The sequence below is a fragment of the Heterostelium album genome (genome assembly GCF_000004825.1).
Source record: "Heterostelium album PN500 unplaced genomic scaffold PPL_contig9, whole genome shotgun sequence".
In the NCBI taxonomy this organism is placed as follows: domain Eukaryota; phylum Evosea; class Eumycetozoa; order Acytosteliales; family Acytosteliaceae; genus Heterostelium; species Heterostelium album.
Genome location: NW_008805086.1, coordinates 886,421 through 911,967, shown reverse-complemented (window position 1 = coordinate 911,967; position 25,547 = coordinate 886,421). Strand labels below are relative to the sequence as shown.

Sequence of the window (25,547 nt, the reverse complement as noted above, 5' to 3'; positions counted from 1 at the left end):
TATTGTCAGATCTACATAGTTGATCTGAGTCTTTATCATCTACAGAGAATATTGGAAAAGTCAGGATCCTATAGGACTGTATAGTCATATTTTGGTATGGTAACTCTTATCTTTCTATACTGCGATGAGTCATCTTGAGTAATATTACCAGCACTAGCTTCATCAGCATCTTGAAAAACACGATTGTCAATACTGGTTATCTTTCCATTAAGTCCAAGATCGGACAGCTCAGTAGGCAAATAACATCTGTAGTTGGAACGGCTACATCCCAATAAATTGGTTGATCTAGGGACACCGATACTGTTGAATTTAATAACGTTACCGATGCACAACTTGTTTGTACATGATCATTGCAAAACAAATTAATATCAGTCTGTTTTGTTGATTTATTAAATTATATAGACTTTAAAGAACAAAACAAAAACAAAAAAATAATATATTTTAACATATTCATTCTTTCTTGAACTTAATATCTGATGTTCGTCATAAATATTAGAAAAGAAGTTGTTGATTTTTTTATTTATAATTTACAATTTTTTTGTCAGATATTTTACTTATGAGTAACAAGGATTAAAAAATATATTGTCAACTAAAACAAAATAGATTCTTTGCTAAAGTGATCATTCTATACTATATATTCTATGCTATTAACTTATTGTTCATTTTTTGGAAAAGAAAACATAGTGGTAATATTATAAAACTAAATCTCGAATGATTCTCTTTTTCAACTAAATATTGACCTTTTACAATTTAACATTGTTATTCAAACCCAATGATTCAGATTTATTTGAAACAATTATTATCAACAACTAAATTATTTTATCTTGTAGTTTTAAATATCACCTACAAACAACACATTGAAACCTATATGTTTTATATTTTATTTATCATTGTAGATATAGATATTGTATTCATTTTTAATGGTGTTTGAAAATGATCATTTTCAACACAGTGTCAGTACACAAAAAAACCAGCTGTGTGTACAATTATTCATACCCATTTTGATCAATGATGAATAATTTCACACTCACCCCAATCAGTCATATTCACCCCCACTTTCCAACAGAAGATAACTGTTCGAATTCATCTTATTTGCAAGTTTGATTTTCTATTTACATTTTGAAGACAGTATATAAATAGAAAAACAAAAACAAAAACAATTGATAGAAAGAAAAAATATATATATCTATCTTCAATTTTAATAAAATATTTTCTAAAATGAAATTAATAAACTATATTATATTAATTTTAATAATCTATATTCATTTTGTAAGCTCTTTTAGATTAAGAAAATATGGTTTGTATTTTATGTTTAAAATATTTAAAAGGTATCCATGTAACATTTTACTAATCATTATTTTTTTTTCAAATTATTTCCAGGAGGTAATTGTGAAAATATTAATGATGAACAAACTTGTACAAAACTATATCCGAAATGTCAATATATGCCATTTATAAGCTGTTGTGGTAATACAGTTCATTTTTGTGTCAACAGAAACATTGGAAATTGTGAAAATATAAACTCTTGTGGTAGAAATGAAGTCACTGGCGAAGTAATCGAATTCTGGAGTGTTTGCAAACCCTCGAGAAACTTTACCTATTTCGAACCACCAAGAGATACCTGTGGTACACTCCAATGTGAGGCGAAAGGAATGGTTTGTCAATGGGGACCATCACCTGGAAATTGTCATGGTACATCGTGTTGTCCTAATGTACCAAGATGTGTGGGTAAGTGAAATATACAAATGGAAATACTTGGCTCTATTTTTAGATTATTAATACTATTTATCTCAGATATAAATCCACCTACAGATAAACCACATAATCCGACCACAAAACCAACAGAAAAACCATCACATAAGCCAACACACAAACCAACAGAAAAACCTACTGATAAACCAACAGAGAAACCTACTCATACTCCATCACGTTTGCCTACAGAGCCGCCAACACAAACTCCTTCGCAAACTCCATCTCAAACTCCATCTCAAACTCCATCTCAAACTCCTTCGCAAACTCCATCGCAAACTCCATCTCAAACTCCATCTCAGACTCCATCCCAAACCCCATCTCAAACTCCATCTAAAACTCCATCCCAAACTCCTTCGCAAACTCCATCCCATACTCCATCCCAAACTCCTTCGCAAACTCCATCCCAAACTCCATCCCAAACTCCATCCCAAACTCCATCCCAAACTCCATCCCAAACTCCATCCCATACTCCTTCGCAAACTCCATCCCATACTCCTTCGCAAACTCCATCGCAAACTCCATCAACTGATAAACCAACTGATAAACCAACTGATAAGCCAACTGGTAAGCCAGAAGACAAACCAACCGATAAACCGGCAGACAAGCCAACTGATACTGATAAGCCAACAGAAACTGATAAACCAAAAGACAAGCCAACTGAAACCGATAAGCCAAAAGACAAGCCAACAGATACTGATAAACCAAAAGACAAACCAACCGAAACAGATAAGCCAAAAGAGAAGCCAACTGATACTGATAAACCAAAAGACAAGCCAACAGAAACTGATAAACCAAAAGAAACTGATAAGCCAACAGAAACTGATAAACCAAAAGACAAGCCAACTGATACTGATAAGCCAAAAGACAAACCAACAGAAACTGATAAACCAAAAGACCAACCAACAGAAACTGATAAGCCCACTGATACTGATAAACCAAAAGACAAGCCAACTGATACTGATAAGCCAACAGAAACTGATAAGCCAACTCGAAACTGATAAACCAAAAGACAAGCCCACTGAAACTGATAAACCAAAAGACAAGCCAACAGATACTGATAAACCAAAAGACAAGCCCACTGATACTGATAAGCCAAAAGACAAGCCAACTGAAACCGATAAACCCGCAGACAAGCCAACTGATACTGATAAGCCAACTGAAACTGATAAACCAAAAGACAAGCCAACTGAAACCGATAAGCCAACAGAAACTGATAAGCCAAAAGACAAACCAACTGAAACTGATAAACCAAAAGACAAGCCAACAGAAACTGATAAACCCGCAGACAAGCCAACTGATACTGATAAGCCAACAGAAACTGATAAACCAAAAGACAAGCCAACTGATAAACCTACTGAAACTGATAAACCAAAAGACAAGCCAACTGAAACCGATAAACCCGCAGACAAGCCAACAGAAACTGATAAACCCGCAGACAAGCCAACTGAAACCGATAAGCCAACTGAAACTGATAAACCAAAAGACAAGCCAACTGAAACTGACAAACCGGAAGGCAGCAGTGAAACAAAACCAAGTGAAAAAACTCGATCATCTTTAGACCTAGAGGAAACCAAACCCTCTGAAAAATCAAGAAATGCAAACCAAATGAATACTCACAATAACAACAACAACAATCATCAATTCGATCTACACAAATCAAGTCCATTAATTCCATCAATTCCGTCTGGAATTTCATCGACTAAAACAGATGATGAAACTGAATTCACATCATTCGATATTGATAGTCATGATAATGCTCTCAACGAAATGCTATCCGATCTCAAAAGTAAATTAAAGTCTCAACATTATTAATCATTAATGTCAAAATTAATAAATATCACAACTAAATAAAACAATATATATTTACAAACATTTTACTTATTCAATTAGAAAATAAGTTAATTAGATAGTTACTTATTCATTCATTTCATACTCATTTATAAACTAATATAAATAAATAATTATTTCTTTAAAAATATTATTATTTTTTATTCGTTCAAGGTCAAGATTTTTTTTTTTCTATTTCAAAGTTGTTTGTTGTTTTATAATTAGACCAAATGAAATCAAAAGTATTCGTGTCTATGAGGATTTGTGATGGTGGCCACTCTCTCATTTATAGTGAATACATTTGCTAAATAGCTTTAAATAGGTTTCTCATATTAGGCTTGAGAGAAAGGAAATTGTTTGGTTTGATCTTGTGGAGTTGTTGGCTGGTCGTCACTTGTCAGTTTCATGAGGATTCGTTTTCTTTTTGAATGAACTCAATGCTCCCAGATATATAAATCGAGGTTTAGTTTTTTTTTTTTTGAATTTTTTTTTTGGAATTTTTTAAATTAAGCGATTTTCGATTGATTCAATTCACAATTCGTTTAATTTATATATGGGGTGTGGTGGTGATATCAATGATTTGTCTTGTTGTTGGTAAATTCCAGGGTGTTTTTTGCTGGAATCTATTTTTAGGTACTGTTTTTTTTTTTTTTTTCTTTTTTGATTTTGCTCATTTTGTTGTTGCTTTTAATTTTTTTTGTTTTTATTAAAATACCCAACCATTCCACCTTTAGAGAGGAACATTATGATAGCACTGCTTAATTTTGATTCATGATATAGTAACGACATTACCATCATTTACAATCACCACCTAACAACGAAATATAACCATTTAGTTTTTAAAATTTCACATTTAGAGTCTATATATATATATATAAATACACATATTTTTAATTTATTATTCAGATATATCTTTTCACTGTATCAATCAATAAGCTAACTTTTGATACGAACAATATAAAACGATTTAAGTGTAGGTGCTTTTCAAAAAGATTATATTATCAGTCTACGGATAAAAAAAAAAAAGTTATAATAGTTATATTATTTGTTTTCATTAAAATTTGTAATATAAGTACTATATACTTAAGAGTTATTGAACTTTCAATACCATGTAACATGGGTTTTATATTATATCTAAATCAAATTAAAAACACCAAATCAGTTCAACAATTACAAATAAGTAACTTTGAATAACATATACTGAATTATAATAATAGTAATAATAATATCTCCAATAGCACATCGTTTTAGTTTATAACTGTAACAAGCCCACAGGTGTGTGATATTCGTAGAGTGTTAAGTGTTGAGAGTTTATAATGTGTTGATTAAAATGAGTTGGTTAGTTAGTTGATTGGTGTAAACAACAACAACAAAACAAAACAGCAATAGTCTCATTTAAAAACATAACACACAGCAACATCAACCCACATTAAAACAACAACAGTAACACAATTACCACATTTTACAAATTTTGGATTAATTTAGTTAACTAATAATATATTACTAAGTGGCAATAACAACCATCATATTCTATATCTAATTATTATTGTTATTGTCAATCGATAATAGAATTTAAATAATATTGTTTTAAAAATAGAATTTCTTGATAATCAATCATTAATTAACTACACGTTTTGAACAACAAAAAAGATTCAATTTATATTTACTTTGAATCTCCCCTTCATTATTTCTTTCTTTGCCATAATTGACAATAGTAAAAACAAAACTCAAAACATTGATTATGTTAAAGAAATTCCTTTTTATTTTTTAATCATTATTATTTATTACTACTGTTACTTATTTTCATAATCACACACAATTCTTAGATGTAAGTTATTTATCTATAATATCTTTTTTAATATAGATATAAATAGAAATATAATATATATATATATCTCAGAGTAATTCAAGAGTAGAAGAGTAGGAATATGACATATTTGCATCATATAGCCAATAAATTGGTCTCCAACTGTTTACATATTTTTATATAGATTTCTTTGCAAAAAAAGGGATCAACACTGAAAACAGTCATAAACATTAAATCGAAATCTCATTTGCCAAACCACACCATCGCTCACTCAAAAAATAGATACAAAATATCAGAAACAAAACTTGCATTTTAATGATGCCTTATTCCCTCTTTAGGACATCAAGTTTTATTTTTATCGAATTTTTTTTGTTGGTTTTTTTTTTCTTTGGTGTGCACCAACATTTTAAATCAATCCTAAATTTATCTAAAAAAATACCCCTAAAATGAAAATGGAATAAGAAAAAGATAGTTACGTTGTTAGCTGTTTATTTGATTGGTCATCACAACTTTTCTATTGTTTTTTTTTTTTTGATATTATCATTTTTTTTTTTTGATATTATCATTTTTTTATTTTTATTTTCTTTATTTATTTATTATTTATTTATTTTCTATTATTACTACAACAGTATTATTATTCTTATAATATTAAATCTTCCAAGGCAGCACAAAATAAAAGTGCTTAAAATTTGTATTATATAAATAAACATAAATATTTAATTGTCTTTGTTTTATAGATAGATAGATAGCTTGTATGTATGTAAGATTCGGATCACAACTTAACAGATTTTGGTCAATTTGTCTTTTTTTAGTCTTGTTTTTCTATCTTTTAACTTTTATCATTAATCTTCATATTCTAATCTAATAATAATAATAATCTGTTTATTATTATATATAATATGATTAGCATAACCACAATTAGTAATTATCAATCAAATCAAACACAATAACAACAACAACACACGCAAATGGTAACAATCAACTCATTCACACACACATTATGATTTGATATTAATTGAGAATTCAATTTTGTTTTGTTAAAATTTTGTTATATTTTTGTTTTTGTTTTTTTGTATTCAAGTTTATCACAAGATTGACACCAAAATTATCTATCTATCTACCTGTTATATTATCCCTTCAATAATAATTGTTTTATTAAATTATTACATTAATATTAATATATTATTTAATTTTAATTATAGTTAAAGTTTAGAATCAAACATCAATCAATCAATCAAACATCCTTTTCACAATCAATCAAACAATCAGCCAATTTAGTGTACTATAAATTAAACAAAAGTAAAAACAAAAAAAAAACTAATAGTATTGTCAAAGAAATAATAATTGATTTTTTTTTTAAAATCTAAATTAAATCATAACTTTTTAGCAATCTTATTCCTAATATATCATCAGTATATTAGAACAATCAATCAAAAACGACTTCCACAACTACAACTTCATCATCGACATCTCCAAAAACAGATAAAATGGAACCACATACAACAGTCACATACGAGGGTATCTTGGATGTTGCCAAGAAATCATCACTTCACAGCTTAAAGTATAAGAATTCTTATGTTAGACTTGTACCAGGTGGATTATATGTATATCGTACTGAACAGGTAATTAATCAAAGACATCTAGTCGAATTAAATTTCATTGGTCTACATTGATCGATGTATATAATCATTTTCATACTAACAACTCACACTTTTTTTTTTATTTTTATTTTTTTCATTTTAGGATGATGATTTTAAATGTGTAGATATAGAATTTGCAATGTTGGATATTACACCGGCCAACAACACCAGACCACATACTTTTTCAGTTAGAAATTCATCAAACAAAGTAACTTATTTTTCCGCCAATTCTCAACAAGGTAAGAAATCAAACAACAATTTTACAACTTTTATTTTCATGATTATTAACCATTTCTATTCTATTATTTAGAATTTGAAAGTTGGACTGAACATGTAAAGACATGTACTGGTAAAAAGAATGTTGGTGTACCAATGATCAGTAATGATGGTGCTGTCAAGCGTGAGGGCAGAACCGACGTTTTGTTTAGAGCAAAGAAGAATATCTCTGGAAAGATCGCTTCGTCCGGCGTCGGAAAGAGCGGTCTGAAAAAGTTGATTCCCGAGGAAGGTCGTGAGTTGATTTCCTCGGTGAAGAAGATCATTCGTCGTGTCTCCAGCGAGGACAAGGCCAATGAAATCGAGAAGAACATCATCAAGATTCTGGTCAAGGTGTTCTTCCAGATCGATTCAAAGACCATCGAACTCCAGGACTTGGCCAAGGTCGACAAAGCACTGCGCGAGGCATTCAACAACTTGGATCGTGCATTCCGCTTCTATGGTGTCAAGAAATCGACCGACTTGATGCCAATCTTTGAAAAGGTTTCACAGGCTCTCAAGGACGCCGAGAACGAGTCGGTGCTCCTCTTCTCACCCTATTTGCGTCCACACAACATTCAGAAGATGAGAACCACTTTCGCTTTCATCGGATCGACCGAGTTCTTCTCCAAGGTCTGGGATGACATGGAAATCGAAGATGATCTATTCCTCTTGGTCAGTGCATTAAACAAATATACACAAATTGAAATTATACATTAAACAACAAAACAAAACAAAGCAAAAACAAACAACAAACAAGAAGATAAGAAAGGAAAGATCAAACAAAATGAATTCTTGAAATATCAACAACCCAATACCAATACTAAAATAATAATAATACCAATGTATAGATACATACAAAAAAAGCGAATAACAAATTGCTATAGAATAATCATACAAACAAAGATGTACAGTGATTAAAAATAATAATAATAATAATAATGGACTATCAAATTCTATGTAGCTTTTTTTTTTTTTTGAATTGAAAGTTCAACAAATAAAATACAATCGATATAAAAAAAAATCAAACATTACTTTATCTATTCTTTATCTTTGTTTAGATCTACTCATTAAATCTACAAACATCTTCCTGATAAAAGACAATAAAGTCTAAAAATAACTAATTCGATGCAAATATATCAGTTAATAAATATTTTTATTAATATGGTGTGATGATTATAATAAAAAAAGTTGTAGATTAAAATAGAATAGAGATATTAAACTATCATGATGATGAAAACATTCCGGGAATGACTTGACATTCCGTTCAGAATCTTCCTGAAGTTTTTTTTTTTTTCAAATTTTTGAATTTTTGAAATCTTGAATCTAACCTTTTCTATAAATTAAATTAATTTTATCATTCTGTTTCTTTTCTAGTTATGTTTAATAATAGCTGCAAACTACTTTACTACTATTATATCTATTATAAACCTATATGAACATTATAAGGAAAATGACTAGATTTCCTGTTTTATTTGTAAATCATGGTGCTCCAAACCAAATTCTAGATAAACAAGACAAAACTACACAGTTTCTCTCCAACTATAGAAATTGGGCTAAACACCCACAGCCAGAGGCAATCTTGATCGTCTCTGCTCACTGGGAGGAAAAGGAATTTCACATCACCAATTCAACAACCAATCTTAGTACTATACACGATTTCTATGGATTTGAGGATGAGCTGTACCGTCTTCGTTACAATCCAGCTACTTCACCAAGTTTGATCAATCGTATAACAGAGTTGTTTGGTAAAAGCGGCAGCAATCAACAGCAACATCAATTCAAACTTGGAATGTCACCAACACGTGGATTGGATCACGGTAGTTGGACTCCACTCAAAATGATGTATCCAGATGCCGATATTCCAGTTGTCCAACTCTCATTGCGATCCAACCTCTCTGGCATCCAACACTATCAAATGGGTCAGTTGTTGCAACCGTTGCGTGACGAAGGCATTCTCATTGTGTGTAGTGGTAGCACTCTCCATAATCTTAGCCTTTTCTTCAGAACTAGAGCAGACGAGTCGTCACCGATCAAGGAGTTCGAAGACTGGATTCAAAGCATATTGACAGACACTCAATTGACTCGCGAACAACGTACCACACAACTTCTTCAATACGAAAAAGCACCGAAATTCCGATTGGCTCATCCAAGAGAGGAGCATTTCATCCCACTGATTGTTGCAGCCGGTGCAGGTATTGAAAATTCAGAAAGCTCCACTGGTGTTGCAACTCTTATTCATAGCAATTGGAAACACCCATCTTTTTGTCTATCTTGTTTCCAATGGGATTAATTAGCCATAGGATCATTGAAAACTAAAATTAAATAAAACAACCTTGTATTTTTGAAAACAACAACAAGTTAATTTGATTATTTATTGACAAAATAAACCATGATTATTTTGATAATTTCTAACAATTATTACCACATTTTAAGTTGCCAAAAAAAAAATCTTTAAAGTTTTTTATTTTTATTTTCATTTTTATTTTTTTCGAAACCTAATAGCTTTGATGCAAAAAAAAAAAAAAAAAAAAAAAGAGAGAGAGAAGAAAGTAAGTTTTTTTTTTTTTTTTTTGTAAATATTTTAAATTAGATAATTAAAGAATAATAATAATAATAAGAATAATTAATAATAAGTTTTTTCTTTGTAGTTTTGTTGTAAAAAGAGAGCATGATGTTTGTTCAAAATTAAATTTACTTATTTCGAAAAAAAACAACAACAACAACAACAACAACATTCATCTTTAACAAAACAAACAAAAGCACAAAAGCGATTGTTTGTTTCTATCTTTGCTTTTACAAAAAAATAAAGTAAAGGTTGTTGTGCAAGTCGTCGATAAATTGTAATCATAAGCTTTAAATCAATCAATTGTAGTATATACGTTTTCATAGTAATAGTAGTAAATTCATCATCATTCAAGAGAGACTCATTGTGTTTGTTTGTTCTTCCTCTAAATTCATTCATTAATTCATTGTATACATCAACCAACCAACCAACTAATCGATAAATAAATAAATAATAAAAGTAGTATATAAAAGTAATAATAATAGTAAAAAATAATAAAGTAATAGTTTGTTTTTCATAATATATATAAAAAAAAAAAGAAGGACAAACAAACACACAATATAAATATATATACACACACATACATATACCAATAGCAAATATATCTATAGCGTTTTGTTAAGTTTCTGATTTTGTTTTAAGTTTTTTTTTTTTTGTTTTTATTAGATTTTTTTGTTGTTGTATTCAAGTTAATTATTTAAGCAATAATGAATAATATAACATCGATTACCAATAGAATGTCGTTGAGGAGTAGCACAAATGGAGCATCTACAACAACAGCAACACCAACAATGTCAATGTCAAATCAAGTAGTTGGTGGTGGTAATAACAACAATGTAAATGGTACCAATGTCCAGAGTGTTGGAAGTTCAGGTGGTAGTTCTATCGGTTCAAATAATAGTGGATCAAATAATTTACATTCAAATAACAACAACAATAACCATAATAATAACATTAATAATAAGAATAATAATAATAGTAATAATAACAATGCAAATCTAAATAATCTAAATGGTAATAATAATTTCAAGAAAAAAGAATACTCAAAAACGAAAGCATTCTTCATTGAAGAGCGACACAAAGACAATGCAACTCCCGATTTACAACGTACGAAAATCGCAAAATGGAGAATGAGAGAAAGAGTATGTATATAGTATATAACATTGTTGTTGTTGTGTTCAATTAAATCAGTAGATATTTATAATAATGTTTTGTTTGGTTTATTTTAGATGAAAACAGTTAGTGTAGCTTTAGTATTATGTTTGAATATTGGTGTTGATCCACCCGATGTTATAAAGACATATCCATGTGCAAGAATGGAGTGTTGGATCGATCCGGCTGGTTCGCAACCACCACAGAAAGCACTCGACCTGATTGGTAAGACGCTACAGGAACAGTACGAAAAGTGGCAGTCGAAAGCGAGATACAAGCAATCGTTGGATCCAACTGTCGAAGAGGTCAAGAAGCTGTGTCTCTCGTTGCGTCGTAACGCCAAAGACGAGCGAGTTCTCTTCCACTACAACGGACATGGTGTACCAAAGCCAACGACCAACGGTGAGATCTGGGTGTTCAATCGCACCTACACTCAGTACATCCCGTTGTCGATCTACGAGTTGCAAACCTGGATGGGAACACCTTCGATCTATGTGTTTGATTGTTCCGCTGCCGGTCTGATTGTCAATTGGTTCAATCAGTTTGCTGAGCAACGCGACAAGGATATGGAGAGATTCATGGCTGCCAACGGTGGAATGAATCCAGGCCAGATGGGTGGCGGTGGTGCCGGAGCTGCTGGTGGCAGCGGAACGGGCGGTGGCGCAGCCAATGGAAATGGTGGCGCGAACGGCGGCGGCAGTGCGGCCAATGGAAGCAATCCTCAGCAAGCAAACGGAGCGGCATCGGCAACACCAACTAGCTCACATCGTGACTGTATTCTTCTGGCTGCCTGCTCGGCCAACGAGATTCTCCCGATGAATCCCGACTTCCCAGCGGATATGTTCACCGCGTGTCTCACAACACCGATTCGCATTGCACTGCGTTGGTTCTGTTCACATTCGATCCTCATTGGAATCACACCGGACATGCTCGATCGCATTCCCGGAAATCTAAGTTCACGTCGTACTCCACTCGGTGAGTTGAATTGGATCTTCACTGCGGTGACCGACACGATCGCCTGGAATGTACTCCCAAGAAACCTCTTCCAAAAGTTGTTCCGTCAGGACTTGCTGGTAGCTTCGCTCTTTAGAAACTATCTACTCGCCGAGAGAATTATGCGTTCTGCCAACTGCACACCGATCTCCTGTCCAAAGCTGCCACCAACCTACCAGCACCCGATGTGGCAAGCATGGGATTTGGCAGCCGATTTGGTTATCTCTCAGTTGCCCACACTGCTCGCTGACCCCGATGCCGAATTCAAGTCGTCGCCATTCTTCACCGAACAACTGACAGCATTCGAAGTTTGGCTCGAATTTGGACACGAGAATAAAGATCCACCTGCACAACTCCCAATCGTTCTCCAGGTGCTTCTCAGTCAAGCACATCGTCTGCGTGCTCTGGTGTTGCTCGGAAGATTTTTAGATCTCGGACCATGGGCTGTCAACTTGGCACTGTGCGTCGGTATCTTCCCGTACGTCTTGAAGCTTCTACAGTCGCCAGCAGGAGACTTGCGTCATATTTTAGTATTTATTTGGGCAAAGATTTTGGCACTCGACAAATCGTGTCAACTCGATCTCGTCAAAGAGAATGGACACACCTATTTTATTACAGTACTTTCCTCGCCAATGGTACCAGCTGACCAACGTACAATGTCAGCTTTTGTTCTCTCGACCATCTGTAACAATTGTAGACCCGGTCAAAATGCATGTTTGATCGGTAATCTCTTGCCTGTCTGTTTGTCACAGGTGAACGATCCCGATCCTATGGTTCGTCGTTGGATGATTCTCTGCATGGCCAAGATGTGGGAGAATTTCGAGGAGGCCAAATGGGTTGCAATCAAAGAGAATGCCCACGAGAAACTTTGTTTGTTACTCACTGATATTTGTCCAGAGGTTCGTTCCGCAGCGGTTTACGCACTTGGCGAACTGATCGGTGGAGCAGAGGGTAGCGAGCAGCGAACCAACATCGAGTTGAATCTCGGATTGACACTCCCAGTCATCACAGCCGATTGCTCGCCAATGGTACGTAAGGAGCTCATTATATCGCTCTCGCGTATCGTCAACTCGTACGAATCCAACTTTTTGTTTGTCGCGCAAGAGATTGCACAGGAGGAGCGTCTTCGTGTCCAATTCGAAGCGAAGCGTCTCGAAGAAGCAAGAAAGAATAAGAAGCGAATTTCATCGTCGTCAAAGATGGGCGATTCACTCGACGACAGTCTGACCAGTGAATACAATCGACAACAACAATCATCACAGAGCTCGGTATATGGATGTCTTTGGAAGATCATCCTCAATCTCTGTTCCGATCCATTCACACAAGTATCGCAACGCGCACAGTCTATTGTAAATAGAATCCAAGCCAAGTTCACCAACGAAGAACTGATATCATCACCAACTCTCAGCAAATCGACTAGTTCTCTCGCCAACTCCACTACCTCCACACTCAAAAACACATTTGTGCGTATCACCAAGCAGGATCCACGTTCCTCTCCGTCGAAAGCCAAGATTCTCGGTCAACAGCGATCTCCAAATCTCTCGCATTCCACCCCGGGAGTTCCAAACAATCCATCGTATCTCAATCTGCAGGCAGGCGTAAGCAACCAGGCCGGTGGAACCAACGGCAGCAGCGCACACTCCTCTGGCCAATCAGAGAGTGGCATGCCATTCGACGAAGACGAACTCTACTCTGATTTCTACGAGTGGAGCTGTGCCTATTTCTCAAAGCCAATGATGCAACCCACCGAAGATCTAGAGTCACCGGAATCGATTGAAAAGAAATGGCGTCACCAACGTAATGAATCGATCATTCATGAATCACGTGAATCTGTACAGAATATAATCAATCAACAATCGAAATCATTCCCTCAGATCGGCATCTTCTCAGAGAACAACGGAGTACCCGTAGCTCATCTCACTTTCCACCCTTTCGAACCACTCTTGATTACCTCGGACGGACAAGACAACATCAGCGTCTGGAATTGGGAGGAGAGTTATCGTGTAAATTCATTTGCCAATTGTAATCTACCTGGCACCAGAATCACTTCAATGAAGTTGCTCAACGATTTCGATTCCGGTATGCTAATGACTGCCGCCAACGATGGTGTCGTACGTATTTGGCGTGGCTATGAGCCAGATCACCGTGTAAAGATGGTCAGCTCTTGGCGTGCATTCCCCGAGTATGTCACAACGGGTGCTGAGCCGATTGGTCGTCTTGTCCTCGATTGGAAGCACGACAGTGGATTGGCATTGGTCAGCGGAGAAACACCGGATTTCCCCAAGATTCGAATTTGGGACGTCGAAAGAGAACTCGGTGTTCAGGATATCAACCTGCAGACAAAGGGCTATGTTACAGCACTCACCAACGAAAAAGGTGGACCTCTCTTTGCAGCCGGTTTCGACGATGGTCTTGTCAAACTCTTTGATTTCAGAATTGCCAGCAAGAACTGCTGTGTATCTACGTTTGCCGAACACAAGTCGTGGATCGTCAATCTCTCGATGCCATCGTCTCACGAGAGAACCGTTATCTCTGGTGCCGCCAGTGGTGAAATTAAATTCTGGCAGTCTGGTTGCGAATCATCGTCAAACACCATTCTCAACACTGACTTTGGTTCGATCTCATCGTTTGCAGTTCACGACTCTGCTCCACTGATTGCATGTGGTTCACTTTCTCAAAAGATTCGTGTCTTGAATTTCGTTGGCGAGGAAATCAGTATCATTAGATATCACGAAGGATTTTTAGGACAAAGAATAGGTCCCGTTTCAAGTTTAGCATTCCACCCATACAGTGTAATTTTAGGTGCATGTGCACAAGACTCAATAATCAGCATTTACTCTAGTGATCCAAAGGCTAAACCAGAATATTAAATTTTAATTGCAAAAATAAAAAGAAAAAAATATTTATATATAAATCAAACAATTAATAGTGTGAATTTGTTTCTCTGTTTTTAGATAGAAATTCTTAATAAAAACATTCATAGTTATTAGAGTAGTATTTAATAGGTACTAATGTGTTTTTTGGTTTATTATTTTTCCTTAGGTTGATCTATTTAATTTTTACTTCTTGGACCAATTGACTTTGCCATGGACACCAAATACAGCCTGGTAAAGACTAAATAAAAGTTAAATAAATGATAGATTGGATTTTGAAAATAAAAAAATCTACTTACTCCTCCACATTCATCATCATAGTTGTGAGTGATAAATGTTGTTGTTACATCACAATGATCATCTGCAAATTGAAAAAAAGATATAGAATCTGGAACTATATGGAATGGATAGTTTGGATTATATTTTACTTTTTCTTTATAGATTTTTCCCATTATATGAGTTCTATTTGTTTCTTTTCCACTAAGAATCCTTCTAGCATGATTAATAAGCTCTTGATCTTCCAATTTAATAAAAAATCGAAACATTAAATTAGAGTCATCTTTTATTTCAAAGTAGGCAATATTGTCTTTGGATGATGAAACAATGATAATAGCAAAAACAACTAATAAAGAAACTACAATAATCTTCATTTTAAATAACAATGAATAGTTAATAATAATCAATTTATAGTAAAAGTTAAATTTTGATATTTATAATATAATGAAAATAACATGTCCAGTTTGAATTTTTCGTCTTGAGACAACAATTGATCGCGACATACAATTTATCGAGTTTGTAAAATTTGAAATAAATTAACAATAAAATTTTATCAATGATTGAAAGTAAAACCATATGGGAGGTAGTATGAAAAATAAACGATGATGTTCAACCATCGATCACTGAGTAAACAAATTGTTTATTTGTTTTGTTTTTTTAACAAATAAAGAATTTTTATTGGTAAATAAAATAATGAAATACAAACACTTATTTTTTTTTTATTGTTTGTTACTATATGTAGATAGATTTAACACTTATTTTTAAACATGAATAAAATCAATCAAATTAAATAATAATAAATAATATTTATAATTTAATTTCGTTTTATCTTATTATATTCTTCTTAGGAATGATAATTTAAGTGGGGTTGTTTCTGTATAACTTGAAGATTCATCGCCAACACCACTATTCTTATTATTATTATTGTTATTATTGTTATTGCTTGTTAAAGAAGATGATGAGAGCAATCTTTGCTTTGAAAGTTTCGAATGATTACTCTCAAGTAAATTAACTATTTCAAAACAATCCACCAGAGGAAGACTTATAATATTGAAAGAGTCGTCATCGAGTAGTTCATTGCTTTTTCCATTGTTATTGCCAGTGTTGATGTCAACATTCTTTTTATTCACAATTTGATATCTAATTTTAATTATTGGCAAAACTATATTTTATTAAAAACAAAACTAATTAATAATCTAGATAATTATATATTTTTAATTTTATATAATGCTGATTTTAGTTTTAATAACAACATACATTTGCTGGCATCATCATCTATGGTACTATCTTTGTTTGTATCATTATCGAACAAAATAAATGTATCCCAACTCTGTAAGGTTAGTCGTAAGAAACACTGACGATTGTGATCTGGTGCAACCAAAAGGAATTTATAGATTGCTGTCATGTGTGATTCATTTAATATCAATGAACTGAATACTGTTTCGATGGTGTTTACTGAGAAGATATTATCAATGCCAGGATAAAAGTAATTATTGCTATCATCATTATTGAATGATTTTAATGATCTTGTAGCTACTCTATGTTTATCTATTTTGCAATTATCGCCATGTATCAATCCTATTTGTTGACTACAATGTTTACATTGTATGATTTTGTACAAATGATTACTATTACTATGATCATTATCATGATTACTTTGATTTGAAATTATTGTTGCAGTAGTAGTAGTTGTTGTAGAGTCGATTGTAACTATATTGCTTTCGAATAGATTGAATCTATGCATCAGTATAGAAGTATCACCAACTAGACATTGATCCTTTATAGATGATAACTCATTTGGTAAACCTTTGAACTGAGAAGTACCGGTGCATCCACACAACCATACATCTGCCAACTCTGACCAACTTGAAGATGGTAAGCATTTAATTGAACTAATACCACTATACTCTATGATACTATTTAAACATAATCTACATATTATAAATGATTTATCTATACTATTATTATTATTATCTTTATTACTATTATTATTTTGTTGATTCAAATCTGATAAATATTGTCTTAATCTATCAACTTGATCTTCAGTATTCTTTGTTAATCTACTCTCGTAATCATCTTGTCTATTTAGTTTAATATTAAAGTTTTCATCTTCCACTACTGCAAATGAATAAGGTATGTTGATGGATAGCGATGAAGCATCCTTTTGATTCGGGTAGAAGTTGGTATAGTTATTTCTTATATCTGGTATTATATGTTGTAAAGGTAGATCAATATCTATTTTAAATGAATATGAACTACTACTATGAACTATATCTATATAACTGATAAGTAAACCTATGTTCGATCTCTTTTTACTAAACGGTGAGAAATCTAATTTCCTTTTTCTCTCAGACTCTGGTATCTCTACTGTCAAACTTATAACTTTAATATTACTCATAAACTCACATTGATATTTAAATAATGGAGTTGGCATTCTTCTACTATTATTTAGATATATACTATATATAGTTAGTTAGTTGGTATACTAAACAAAAATAAAAGGAAATGAAAAAAGGCAGGCAATTTTATAATTATAAAAATGATAATACTATTTATTTATTATTATTTTATTGTTGTTTGTATACATTTATTATTATTATTATTATTATTATTATTATTATTATTATTATTATTATTCAATAGCAGTCATTTGATTTATAAAGACTGAACGATACTTTACACCTTGATTTGAGTTAGTTTTTGTTGTAGTTTTGCATTTTTGTTATTGCCAGTAGTTGTGGTGAATCTGGTCGACCGTTTTGATGAGTGATTCGCAGAGCACGATTGCTTGCTCGATGCTAGTGGCATTGTTTTGCTCTTCGTAGATATCGATGAGCAATGAGAGTACGTGTGGACATCCGATGTACTTTGATTTCAACTCGAGCAGTGTGTTGATCAGTGGTTGGTACGCCAACGATTGTCCTTTGAACAAACCACGCAAGTAACTCCAGGGTGACTCGTTGTTTGGCGATATTCTTATGAATGACAGAGTGGTGGCGATCTCACTCTCCAATACCGGCAGTGGCAACGGCAATCGGTGCTTATGCTCGATGACAAAGAATCGTTGATTCCAAGCAGAGTTGTTACGATGATCCAACTTCAGTAGCGATTCGACAAACGGTAACTCCTGATCCCACAGGTTGAACGCGGTCATCACCCATTGTCGGTGTGCCCAGGCGTGGTAGTTCTTGGCGTCCTCAAAGAGACGGTCGGCAACAAACTCGAGTTCACGCGAACTATCCTTGTAGGTCTCCACCAGGTAACGACGATGATTCCAAATCTGATAGTTCTTTGGATCGGACTCACCCATTGTACCGACGAAATAAAACTCCTCTTCAATATCGAATTCGATCGACTTGAGGACCTCACGACGATAATACCAAACGGTGTAGTTCGATGGATTGTCTTCGATGATCGCATCGATCAAATCGATCACTCTCTTTGATTTCTCACCAGATTTAATGATTGCTCTAAAATAATTCATCTTATCTTTAACTATATTCGTTTATTATGATTATTGATTGGTAAGGTAATGATACCGATAAGTATAATATACTGTAACAAAGTTAATCTTAATAACAAACAAACAAACAAACAAACAAACATACATAGATCACTATATGCAATTGGACAGATTGGATTGGTACCATCATCTTGTTCGATTGGAGTTACATCACTCCACTCTGGTCTCTTTGAGAAAGGTACGTATACTTCTTCTTCTTCTTCCTCTGATTCTATATCTTCTACTTTATTCTCTGTTTTACTATTCATTTTATATTATATTACAAATGATTTTAATTTTCTGTTTTTTTTGTTTTCAAAGTGAACTTGTAATTTTTTATTTAAAATTCAGTGAAAAAAGATACATGTTTATATTTAAGTGAAATGGTAAACTTAGGATAGGTATTTATTTAAAGCAATATCTTATTTTTCAGGTTCTTAAAATAAATAATATAAATAATTTATGGTTTTTAGACAAACATCATCCGATTAAAGTAAATTTATAAAAGGGAAACAAATATATTTTAGAATTCTAAATAAAAGTATCAGTCTACATAGGAATAAGAAAAGATAAATTAGAAAATGAAAGAGAATATTCAACTTGACAGATAAAAAAAATGTTAGTTTTTTTTTGATTAAGAAATATATAAAAGTATTTTTGTTTTACCTAAACAAAAAAACTTCTTTCTCATAGGATTCAGATTTGATCATTGGGATAATGACAACAATAAATATAATATCTGAAGTTTTAAAGAGAAAAGTAATGAAATTTATAAAATATCTGAATTAAAATCGGCATTGCTGATTTCTTTTGAAATTGAATAGAAAACTTTTTCGGCCCCGAAATAAAAATTTTATTGGCTATTCAAACTCTATTCAATCCCGAATACGAAGAATTATTAATAGAATCCTAAAAAATACACTAGGTATATGAAATTTATTCTTTAAATTACAATAAAAAATAAATTATTTAAATAAATAAATCAATAAAAATAATAGTTGAAATTTAAAGTAAGATTGTTGATTTTATAAAATAAACTGCTAGTTCTCTGTTTTTAACAAAAAAAACAATAATCAAAAAAGAAAAATGAAATCACCAACTGGGAAAAACAGTGGTGGAAAAAGAGCTCTTTTTGTTTTTTTTTTAAAGAAAACCAGCCCAAAAGAAAAATACATACTCCATTTACTTTTTATAATGGTTACAGGAATGATGATATCTATCTGGTTATTCAATTTCACAATACAATGCATTAAAATAACAAACTCATTAAATTCATATTGTTTTAACAACTATTTTTATATACATATATATTTATATCTTTGCAACTTGTTTATTATATTTATATCCTGGTAAAAATACAAAAACATCATATTAACAATAGATAGAAAAAGTTAGTGGTATTCAAGAAATGACTTTTGGTGAAAATTTTAAAAATATACTGCCAACTTTCAATACTGAAGACTGGTGGAGTACTTTAATTGGGTTGGGTACGTTTGCATTTTGCTTTTCGATATCATTCACCACGCATGCAAATTATTATACACCTCCTTCGTGGTCAAATAATCCAGGTACTTTTTTCACAGCCAACTACTACTGGTGCTCTATTCCTGTTATTTTCTGCGTAATTCTATTTGGAACATTTGTACCGCTCAGGTGTATGCAAAAGAAATTTGACTTCAGGGGTTTTGTGTTTGTATTTTTCTTGGCGTTGTTTTGCATTATCATTGGACATCAGAAGACACTGCATGGAGTTGGATTGGGTCCACCGGTTTGGTCGATTTGCATTGGAATCGTTTTTTCAAACATAGTTTTTAGAGCCTATCATGTAGTTGTCAACCTGATAAAGAGAAAAGGTTATCAGAGCATACAGGAATCACCTATGGACGAATGGATGACATCTACAGACAGTGGTAGTTCAACATCTCTAGCGCCACCAAAGAAAGTTGAATCAATTTGGACAGAAGATTGCACTCCGGAATGGTTAAAATGTGTGCTGGTCGATGAGTATTTTATTAAAGTTAGTTTGGTGTTGTTGGCAATGGATCTAATGAAATCGAAACATTTATTTGTACCATCGATCATCGTTTCATCGGATACTATATTTCTCTTTGGCTTCCTGTTTTTTTCGGTTGGAAAGTTTGGAAGTTGGATCGTGACTATGCAATTGTTTCTGCGGGTGCCGTTTCAATTTGTGGTTCGTCCGCTGCCAATGCCATTGGATCGACTATCGGTGCTTCGAAGAGTGCAATCTCTTTCCCAATTGCAATTATGGCCCTTTGGACGATACCTTGTATCACTTTGATGCCAGTGATGTTTACCAAATGGCTGGAAGATACTATGAAGTGGTCAAGTCGTCAGGGTGGCGCTTGGATAGGCGGAACTATTGATACTACCGGTGCAGTGGTGGCAAGTGCAGCGATTATCGATGAAGAAGCAAAACAATCGGCAGCCATCGTAAAAATGTTACAAAACTGTTTGATTGGACCGATTTGTTTGATTGTCCTAATTACCAACCTCCTAGTGAACAAGGACAAAGAATCAGATCTATCTTTTAAAAAAGTACTAAAGATATTGTTTGATAGATTTCCAAAGTTTGTGCTTGGATTCTTTATTGTCTGTGCAATATTGACTACATTACCAACCTCTGACTGGAAATCACATGTAATCAGTACATCGCTGTTAGCAAGTGCATGGTTTGAAACAATGGGATTCGTTTGTATTGGATTGAACATTCGTATAACAGAGATCTACAACAATCTTGGTGTAATGAAACTTATACTTTTTTACCTACTTGCTCAATGTTTAGATATGTTTACAACAGGTTTACTAGCAACCTACGCATTCTCATAATAAAATTAAAAATGTAAAAAAAAAATAAACCAAGTGTAAAACAAAAAAATTATTTCCCGCTCAAAAAGCACATTCTATTCAATATTAATCTTTTCCTAATGAAATAAAAGTGAAGTGAACATTATAAGAATAGTATCTAATTTCTTATTATTAATGTTTTTTATTTATTTTTTTTAATCTAAATTAGAATAGTTTTATTTACCAAATATCTTTTTGAAACTAACAGGCCATGGAATGAAATGCATATATTATCATAGATAATCACTAGACGTGTCCATTGATATCAAAATTGACCCGTAATAGTGACACTTTCAATGTAATCATATCATATTATTATTTTTAACAATTTTTTGAATCTTTTAAAAAAATTTTTTTTATTCGAAACCTCAGGAAATACAATAAAGATAGGAAGATGGGCAATCACTAGAAAAATCTAACTATACCAAAATTATCAAAAAATAATAACAATTTCTATTAAATTATATTTTTAAAATATTTTTGTGCTCCCAAAAATTAATTAGAAACAGTTTTTTGACAAAGACATGAATACAAAAAGGTTTATTGATTGGCAATCTAAAAGAGTCTGTTGATAGAAGAATGCATCTTGACTACTTACTTTGTCTGTGGGTGCCTCTCCAATTTGTGGTTCCTCCGCTACCAATGCAATTGTTTAAACTATATTTCTTTAAACAAAAAGGACCGATTTGGAATTTTATTTTAAATTAATTTTTTTTTTTAAATTTTTATATATAATTTGGAATTTAAATGTTCTCCGAAAAACATACTCGTTCATTCATGTTTTCGAATTTTTAGAAAGGAATGTCTTGCTAAGATAGTTGCTTTGAAACAGAGGAAAGGCAGAGACATCTATAGTAGATGGAGTGTCGCCAATTTCCTGTCTTCTTTTTGACAAATAACACTGGTGCACCGAAAGCAGTTTGCGATAGAGTGAAAAACCCTTTCTCAAGAAAACTGTCTAATTGTTTGTATAGATTTCCTAGAACATTTTGTGGAACAGGAAACATTCTTTTGGCATCCGCTTTATCATCCTATTCTATCTCCAGATCGCGGTAAGGTCGCGGTGGAGGGTGTTCAGTCATTGGCGAAACTATTGATGGATATTCTGTTTTCAACTCATTAATTAACTTCTTTCCTCATCCATTAAATTCATCAATTTTATCATAACAGAGTATCAGATTTGGTTTCTCCACCATGTATCTTTGGTGGCTTTGGAGATGGTGTTGGTGATGACATATAATGATTTATTTTATTTGATAAAAAATAAATCATTAAATGTCATCACCAACCCAAAAAGGAAATAGTCTTTTTAGTACTATTCCTTTTGAAATCGATTTCATGACATAATAAAACAAAGATACTATTAATTACACCAAAATGTTAAATTTTAATTTTTGTTATTTTTTTTCCAACCAACTTTCATTTATTAAGAATCAACAATAAAACAAATTAATACTAATAAGAATCTCAATGTTGTTCATTAAATAAAAGTACGAGAATTATCTTTATCTTTATTTTACTTATTAAAGATATTAACAAGGTATAATAAATAAAAGTAAATGAAATATACATAAAGGGTATAATATATTATCGGTCATCTTCCCTTTATGCCATATTACTATTAGGTTGTTGTATTGAATTATAAGATTATTGATCTAATAATAATAAGAGACTAGCGGCATTGTTGGAATCGTTCTTATTGTTGTGGTTGCCGCTGCTACTACTATTATTACTACTACTACTACTACGGTTATCTGATACTAAGAATGATAAATTACCTTTATCTTCAGAGTGATTTGTTGTTGATGATGATTTCGATGGTAATACTTTATAACTGTTATTTGATTTAAACGATGATAATGGTTCGCTATTTATCCTTATATTATTATTATTATTGTTGTTACTATGATGATGATGATTATGATTGTTGTTATTATTATTAATGCTTGGACTGTTCCTGCTAATGCTTCTGAATTTCGAGAGGAAATCTTCGTCTTCGTCATCGTCGAGATAACTTGAAGAACTGGCAGGTGTTGGTGATGAGTTGCGTTTGGAGTTACTACTGGAGGCAGAGGATGGCGACTGCTGGTTCAACATATTGAAAAAGTACTCTTTGTTTAGCTTTTCAAGGTCGAGATTATGCAGTGAGTGTGAGTTGAATGGTGTGGGTGGCGACGATGACTGAGTGGGTGTCTGTGGCAACGTTGGTGGAGAAGGCGACTTGCTAACAGAGGCAGAAGAAGACAATGAAGATGCCTTTTGTTGTTGCTGTTGTTGTTGTTGTTGCTGTTGATGATGTTGTTGTTGTTGCATCTGATATTGTTGATGTTGATGCTGTGCAACTGCCAACATTTGTTGGAATAACTCTGGCTCCACTTGATGATTCTTGATAAAGTTGGTGAGATGTTGCTTGATGATACCTCCTGGGAAGATCTTGTTATTGGAAGCATGTTGTTTAGAGAGCATCAAGATATCCTTTGGATTCATATCTGGCACTGGAATACCATTGGTAAATGGATTCTTACCATTGCCGTTGCTGCTATTGTTACCACCATTGATTATGTTGTTAATGTTGCTCGATCCATTACCATTGCTATTGTTGTTGTTAACCATTTGATTACGTGATGGAACAAGTAGAGAAGTAGCAATTCTTGGTCCGAATGGCTGTTGTTGTTGTTGCTGTTGTTGTTGTTGGGCAGCAGCCAAATTTGAAAACAGTGCATTAAATGGCATGTTGTTGTTTCCGTTGGCATTGTTGTTGTTACCGTTTCCATGGTTCAACATTTTGTTGTTGACAATGACGGGTGGTGGCTTTTGGTGTAATGGCATTTGTTGTTGCATAATCAGGTATTGGTATTCTGGATGCTTCAACTTGATGTGCATTTTCAATGCATTCTCAGATCCGTAGACCTTTTGGCAGTTGGCCATCGAACACTTGAAACTACGGTCAATCTCAACGGCTTTTCTACGCTTGCGCTTCTTCCTCTCGTCTTCGTCGTCATCGTTGGAATCGACTTCACCAGAGTCGCGCTTTGACGAGTTCTTGGCATCGGCATCGTCAGGGTTGTTGGAGGTTGTGGGTATGGTGATCAACTCGATCTTGTCATCATTACAGATGCTGGTAATTGACAATGACGATGATGCCAAGTTGTTTGACGATGTAGAAGGCGGAGTAATTTCACTAGAGTCAGACAATTGATGTTGTTTCTCATCAGATTTGTTGTTGACCTGACTATTGGCAATCTTGAGGAATGCCTCAACAATTTGTTGATCTTGTGTGATTATTGACTTTGGTGAAGTCTGTTGTGATGGTGATTCAGAGGAGGACTTAGGTGATTCGACTTGATTGTTATTGTTGTTGTTGTTGTTGCTATTGATTTCAGTGATGTTGTTGGTTTGCGGAGTTTGTGGCAATGACAATGGTGTGATTTTTGGTGATGTAATGTTACTGGCATTGGTAGAGGTGGAAGTAGATACAGAAATTGGATTGTTTGGTTCTGAGGAGGTGGCGACGGCTGAGGAGGAGGCGGAGGAGGATGAAGACTCTGAACTACCGGCGGCCAACACTACAAAGAGGTTGAATCTACCTCCGGGTGGTAGAGTTGGTGCGATGGCAACGACATCGTCGTCTTCATCTTTGAGGAAAAGGCGTGAACCAGATGGCAATTGAAAAACGGTACGAATGGCATCCTCGATTGTCTGCGAAGGAATGGTCGTACCATACCAACTGATAAAGTTCTCTGTATTTTGATATTTTACAATGATTCGTATTTTTTTGGTGGCGGCGGTCATCGATGTTGATTGACCAGTTGTACTACTCTCGACATCCATGTTTTGTTGTGTTGTGTTTGTTCAGCTGAGTGTTGTGTTGTTGTTGGTATTGTGACAAATATTAATTCTATTGGAGTTTGGACGGACGGACAGATCAGACAGACCGGATATTGGATGGATGAATTGACAGAGGAGTGGGTGGGAAAAATGGGGATATGGAAATTTGCGAACAAAAAGAGTGGGTTGGTTTTGTTTGTTGTTGTTT

At 33.4% G+C, this 25,547-nt stretch overlaps 11 protein-coding genes across 11 annotated transcripts; 6 read left to right on the top strand and 5 right to left on the bottom strand.

Moving 5' to 3' along the window:
* Positions 1 to 68: 68 nt before the first annotated feature.
* PPL_04513 (uncharacterized protein) lies at positions 69 to 663 on the bottom strand (the record flags this gene model as incomplete). Its single annotated transcript, XM_020575415.1, has 2 exons — positions 69 to 300; positions 653 to 663. 2 exons carry the CDS (start codon positions 661 to 663, stop codon positions 69 to 71), a joined length of 243 nt encoding a protein of 80 aa, XP_020434935.1.
* Positions 664 to 1,218: 555 nt separating this feature from the next.
* On the top strand, positions 1,219 to 1,736 carry PPL_04512 (Phosphatidylinositol 3-kinase 3; the record flags this gene model as incomplete). The annotated part of the gene is made up of 2 exons (XM_020575414.1): positions 1,219 to 1,297; positions 1,381 to 1,736. The coding sequence occupies 2 exons, from the start codon at positions 1,219 to 1,221 to the stop codon at positions 1,734 to 1,736; spliced, it is 435 nt and encodes a 144-aa protein (XP_020434934.1).
* Positions 1,737 to 2,071: 335 nt separating this feature from the next.
* On the bottom strand, positions 2,072 to 3,689 carry PPL_04511 (uncharacterized protein; the record flags this gene model as incomplete). Its single annotated transcript, XM_020575413.1, has 3 exons — positions 2,072 to 2,776; positions 2,808 to 3,331; positions 3,686 to 3,689. 3 exons carry the CDS (start codon positions 3,687 to 3,689, stop codon positions 2,072 to 2,074), a joined length of 1,233 nt encoding a protein of 410 aa, XP_020434933.1.
* Positions 3,690 to 4,909: 1,220 nt separating this feature from the next.
* Positions 4,910 to 8,001, top strand: PPL_04510 (uncharacterized protein; the record flags this gene model as incomplete). The annotated part of the gene is made up of 4 exons (XM_020575412.1): positions 4,910 to 4,921; positions 6,808 to 7,008; positions 7,130 to 7,265; positions 7,337 to 8,001. The coding sequence occupies 4 exons, from the start codon at positions 4,910 to 4,912 to the stop codon at positions 7,999 to 8,001; spliced, it is 1,014 nt and encodes a 337-aa protein (XP_020434932.1).
* A 733-nt stretch (positions 8,002 to 8,734) lies between these two features.
* PPL_04509 (DODA-type extradiol aromatic ring-opening family dioxygenase) lies at positions 8,735 to 9,574 on the top strand (the record flags this gene model as incomplete). Its single annotated transcript, XM_020575411.1, has 1 exon — positions 8,735 to 9,574. One exon carries the CDS (start codon positions 8,735 to 8,737, stop codon positions 9,572 to 9,574), a length of 840 nt encoding a protein of 279 aa, XP_020434931.1.
* A 980-nt stretch (positions 9,575 to 10,554) lies between these two features.
* Positions 10,555 to 14,862, top strand: raptor (WD40 repeat-containing protein; the record flags this gene model as incomplete). Its single annotated transcript, XM_020575410.1, has 2 exons — positions 10,555 to 10,989; positions 11,077 to 14,862. 2 exons carry the CDS (start codon positions 10,555 to 10,557, stop codon positions 14,860 to 14,862), a joined length of 4,221 nt encoding a protein of 1,406 aa, XP_020434930.1.
* Positions 14,863 to 15,040: 178 nt separating this feature from the next.
* Positions 15,041 to 15,515, bottom strand: PPL_04507 (uncharacterized protein; the record flags this gene model as incomplete). The annotated part of the gene is made up of 2 exons (XM_020575409.1): positions 15,041 to 15,106; positions 15,165 to 15,515. The coding sequence occupies 2 exons, from the start codon at positions 15,513 to 15,515 to the stop codon at positions 15,041 to 15,043; spliced, it is 417 nt and encodes a 138-aa protein (XP_020434929.1).
* Positions 15,516 to 15,974: 459 nt separating this feature from the next.
* Positions 15,975 to 18,912, bottom strand: fntA (protein prenyltransferase alpha subunit; the record flags this gene model as incomplete). The annotated part of the gene is given in 5 exon segments (XM_020575408.1): positions 15,975 to 16,303; positions 16,399 to 17,582; positions 17,602 to 17,626; positions 18,076 to 18,636; positions 18,750 to 18,912. 5 exon segments carry the CDS (start codon positions 18,910 to 18,912, stop codon positions 15,975 to 15,977), a joined length of 2,262 nt encoding a protein of 753 aa, XP_020434928.1.
* Positions 18,913 to 19,729: 817 nt separating this feature from the next.
* On the top strand, positions 19,730 to 21,493 carry PPL_04505 (YeiH family protein; the record flags this gene model as incomplete). The annotated part of the gene is made up of 4 exons (XM_020575407.1): positions 19,730 to 19,777; positions 20,025 to 20,130; positions 20,452 to 20,660; positions 20,789 to 21,493. 4 exons carry the CDS (start codon positions 19,730 to 19,732, stop codon positions 21,491 to 21,493), a joined length of 1,068 nt encoding a protein of 355 aa, XP_020434927.1.
* Positions 21,494 to 22,369: 876 nt separating this feature from the next.
* Positions 22,370 to 22,751, top strand: PPL_04504 (uncharacterized protein; the record flags this gene model as incomplete). Its single annotated transcript, XM_020575406.1, has 2 exons — positions 22,370 to 22,563; positions 22,682 to 22,751. The coding sequence occupies 2 exons, from the start codon at positions 22,370 to 22,372 to the stop codon at positions 22,749 to 22,751; spliced, it is 264 nt and encodes an 87-aa protein (XP_020434926.1).
* Positions 22,752 to 23,158: 407 nt separating this feature from the next.
* On the bottom strand, positions 23,159 to 25,342 carry PPL_04503 (C2H2-type zinc finger-containing protein; the record flags this gene model as incomplete). Its single annotated transcript, XM_020575405.1, has 1 exon — positions 23,159 to 25,342. One exon carries the CDS (start codon positions 25,340 to 25,342, stop codon positions 23,159 to 23,161), a length of 2,184 nt encoding a protein of 727 aa, XP_020434925.1.
* Between the last annotated feature and the right edge of the window lie 205 nt (positions 25,343 to 25,547).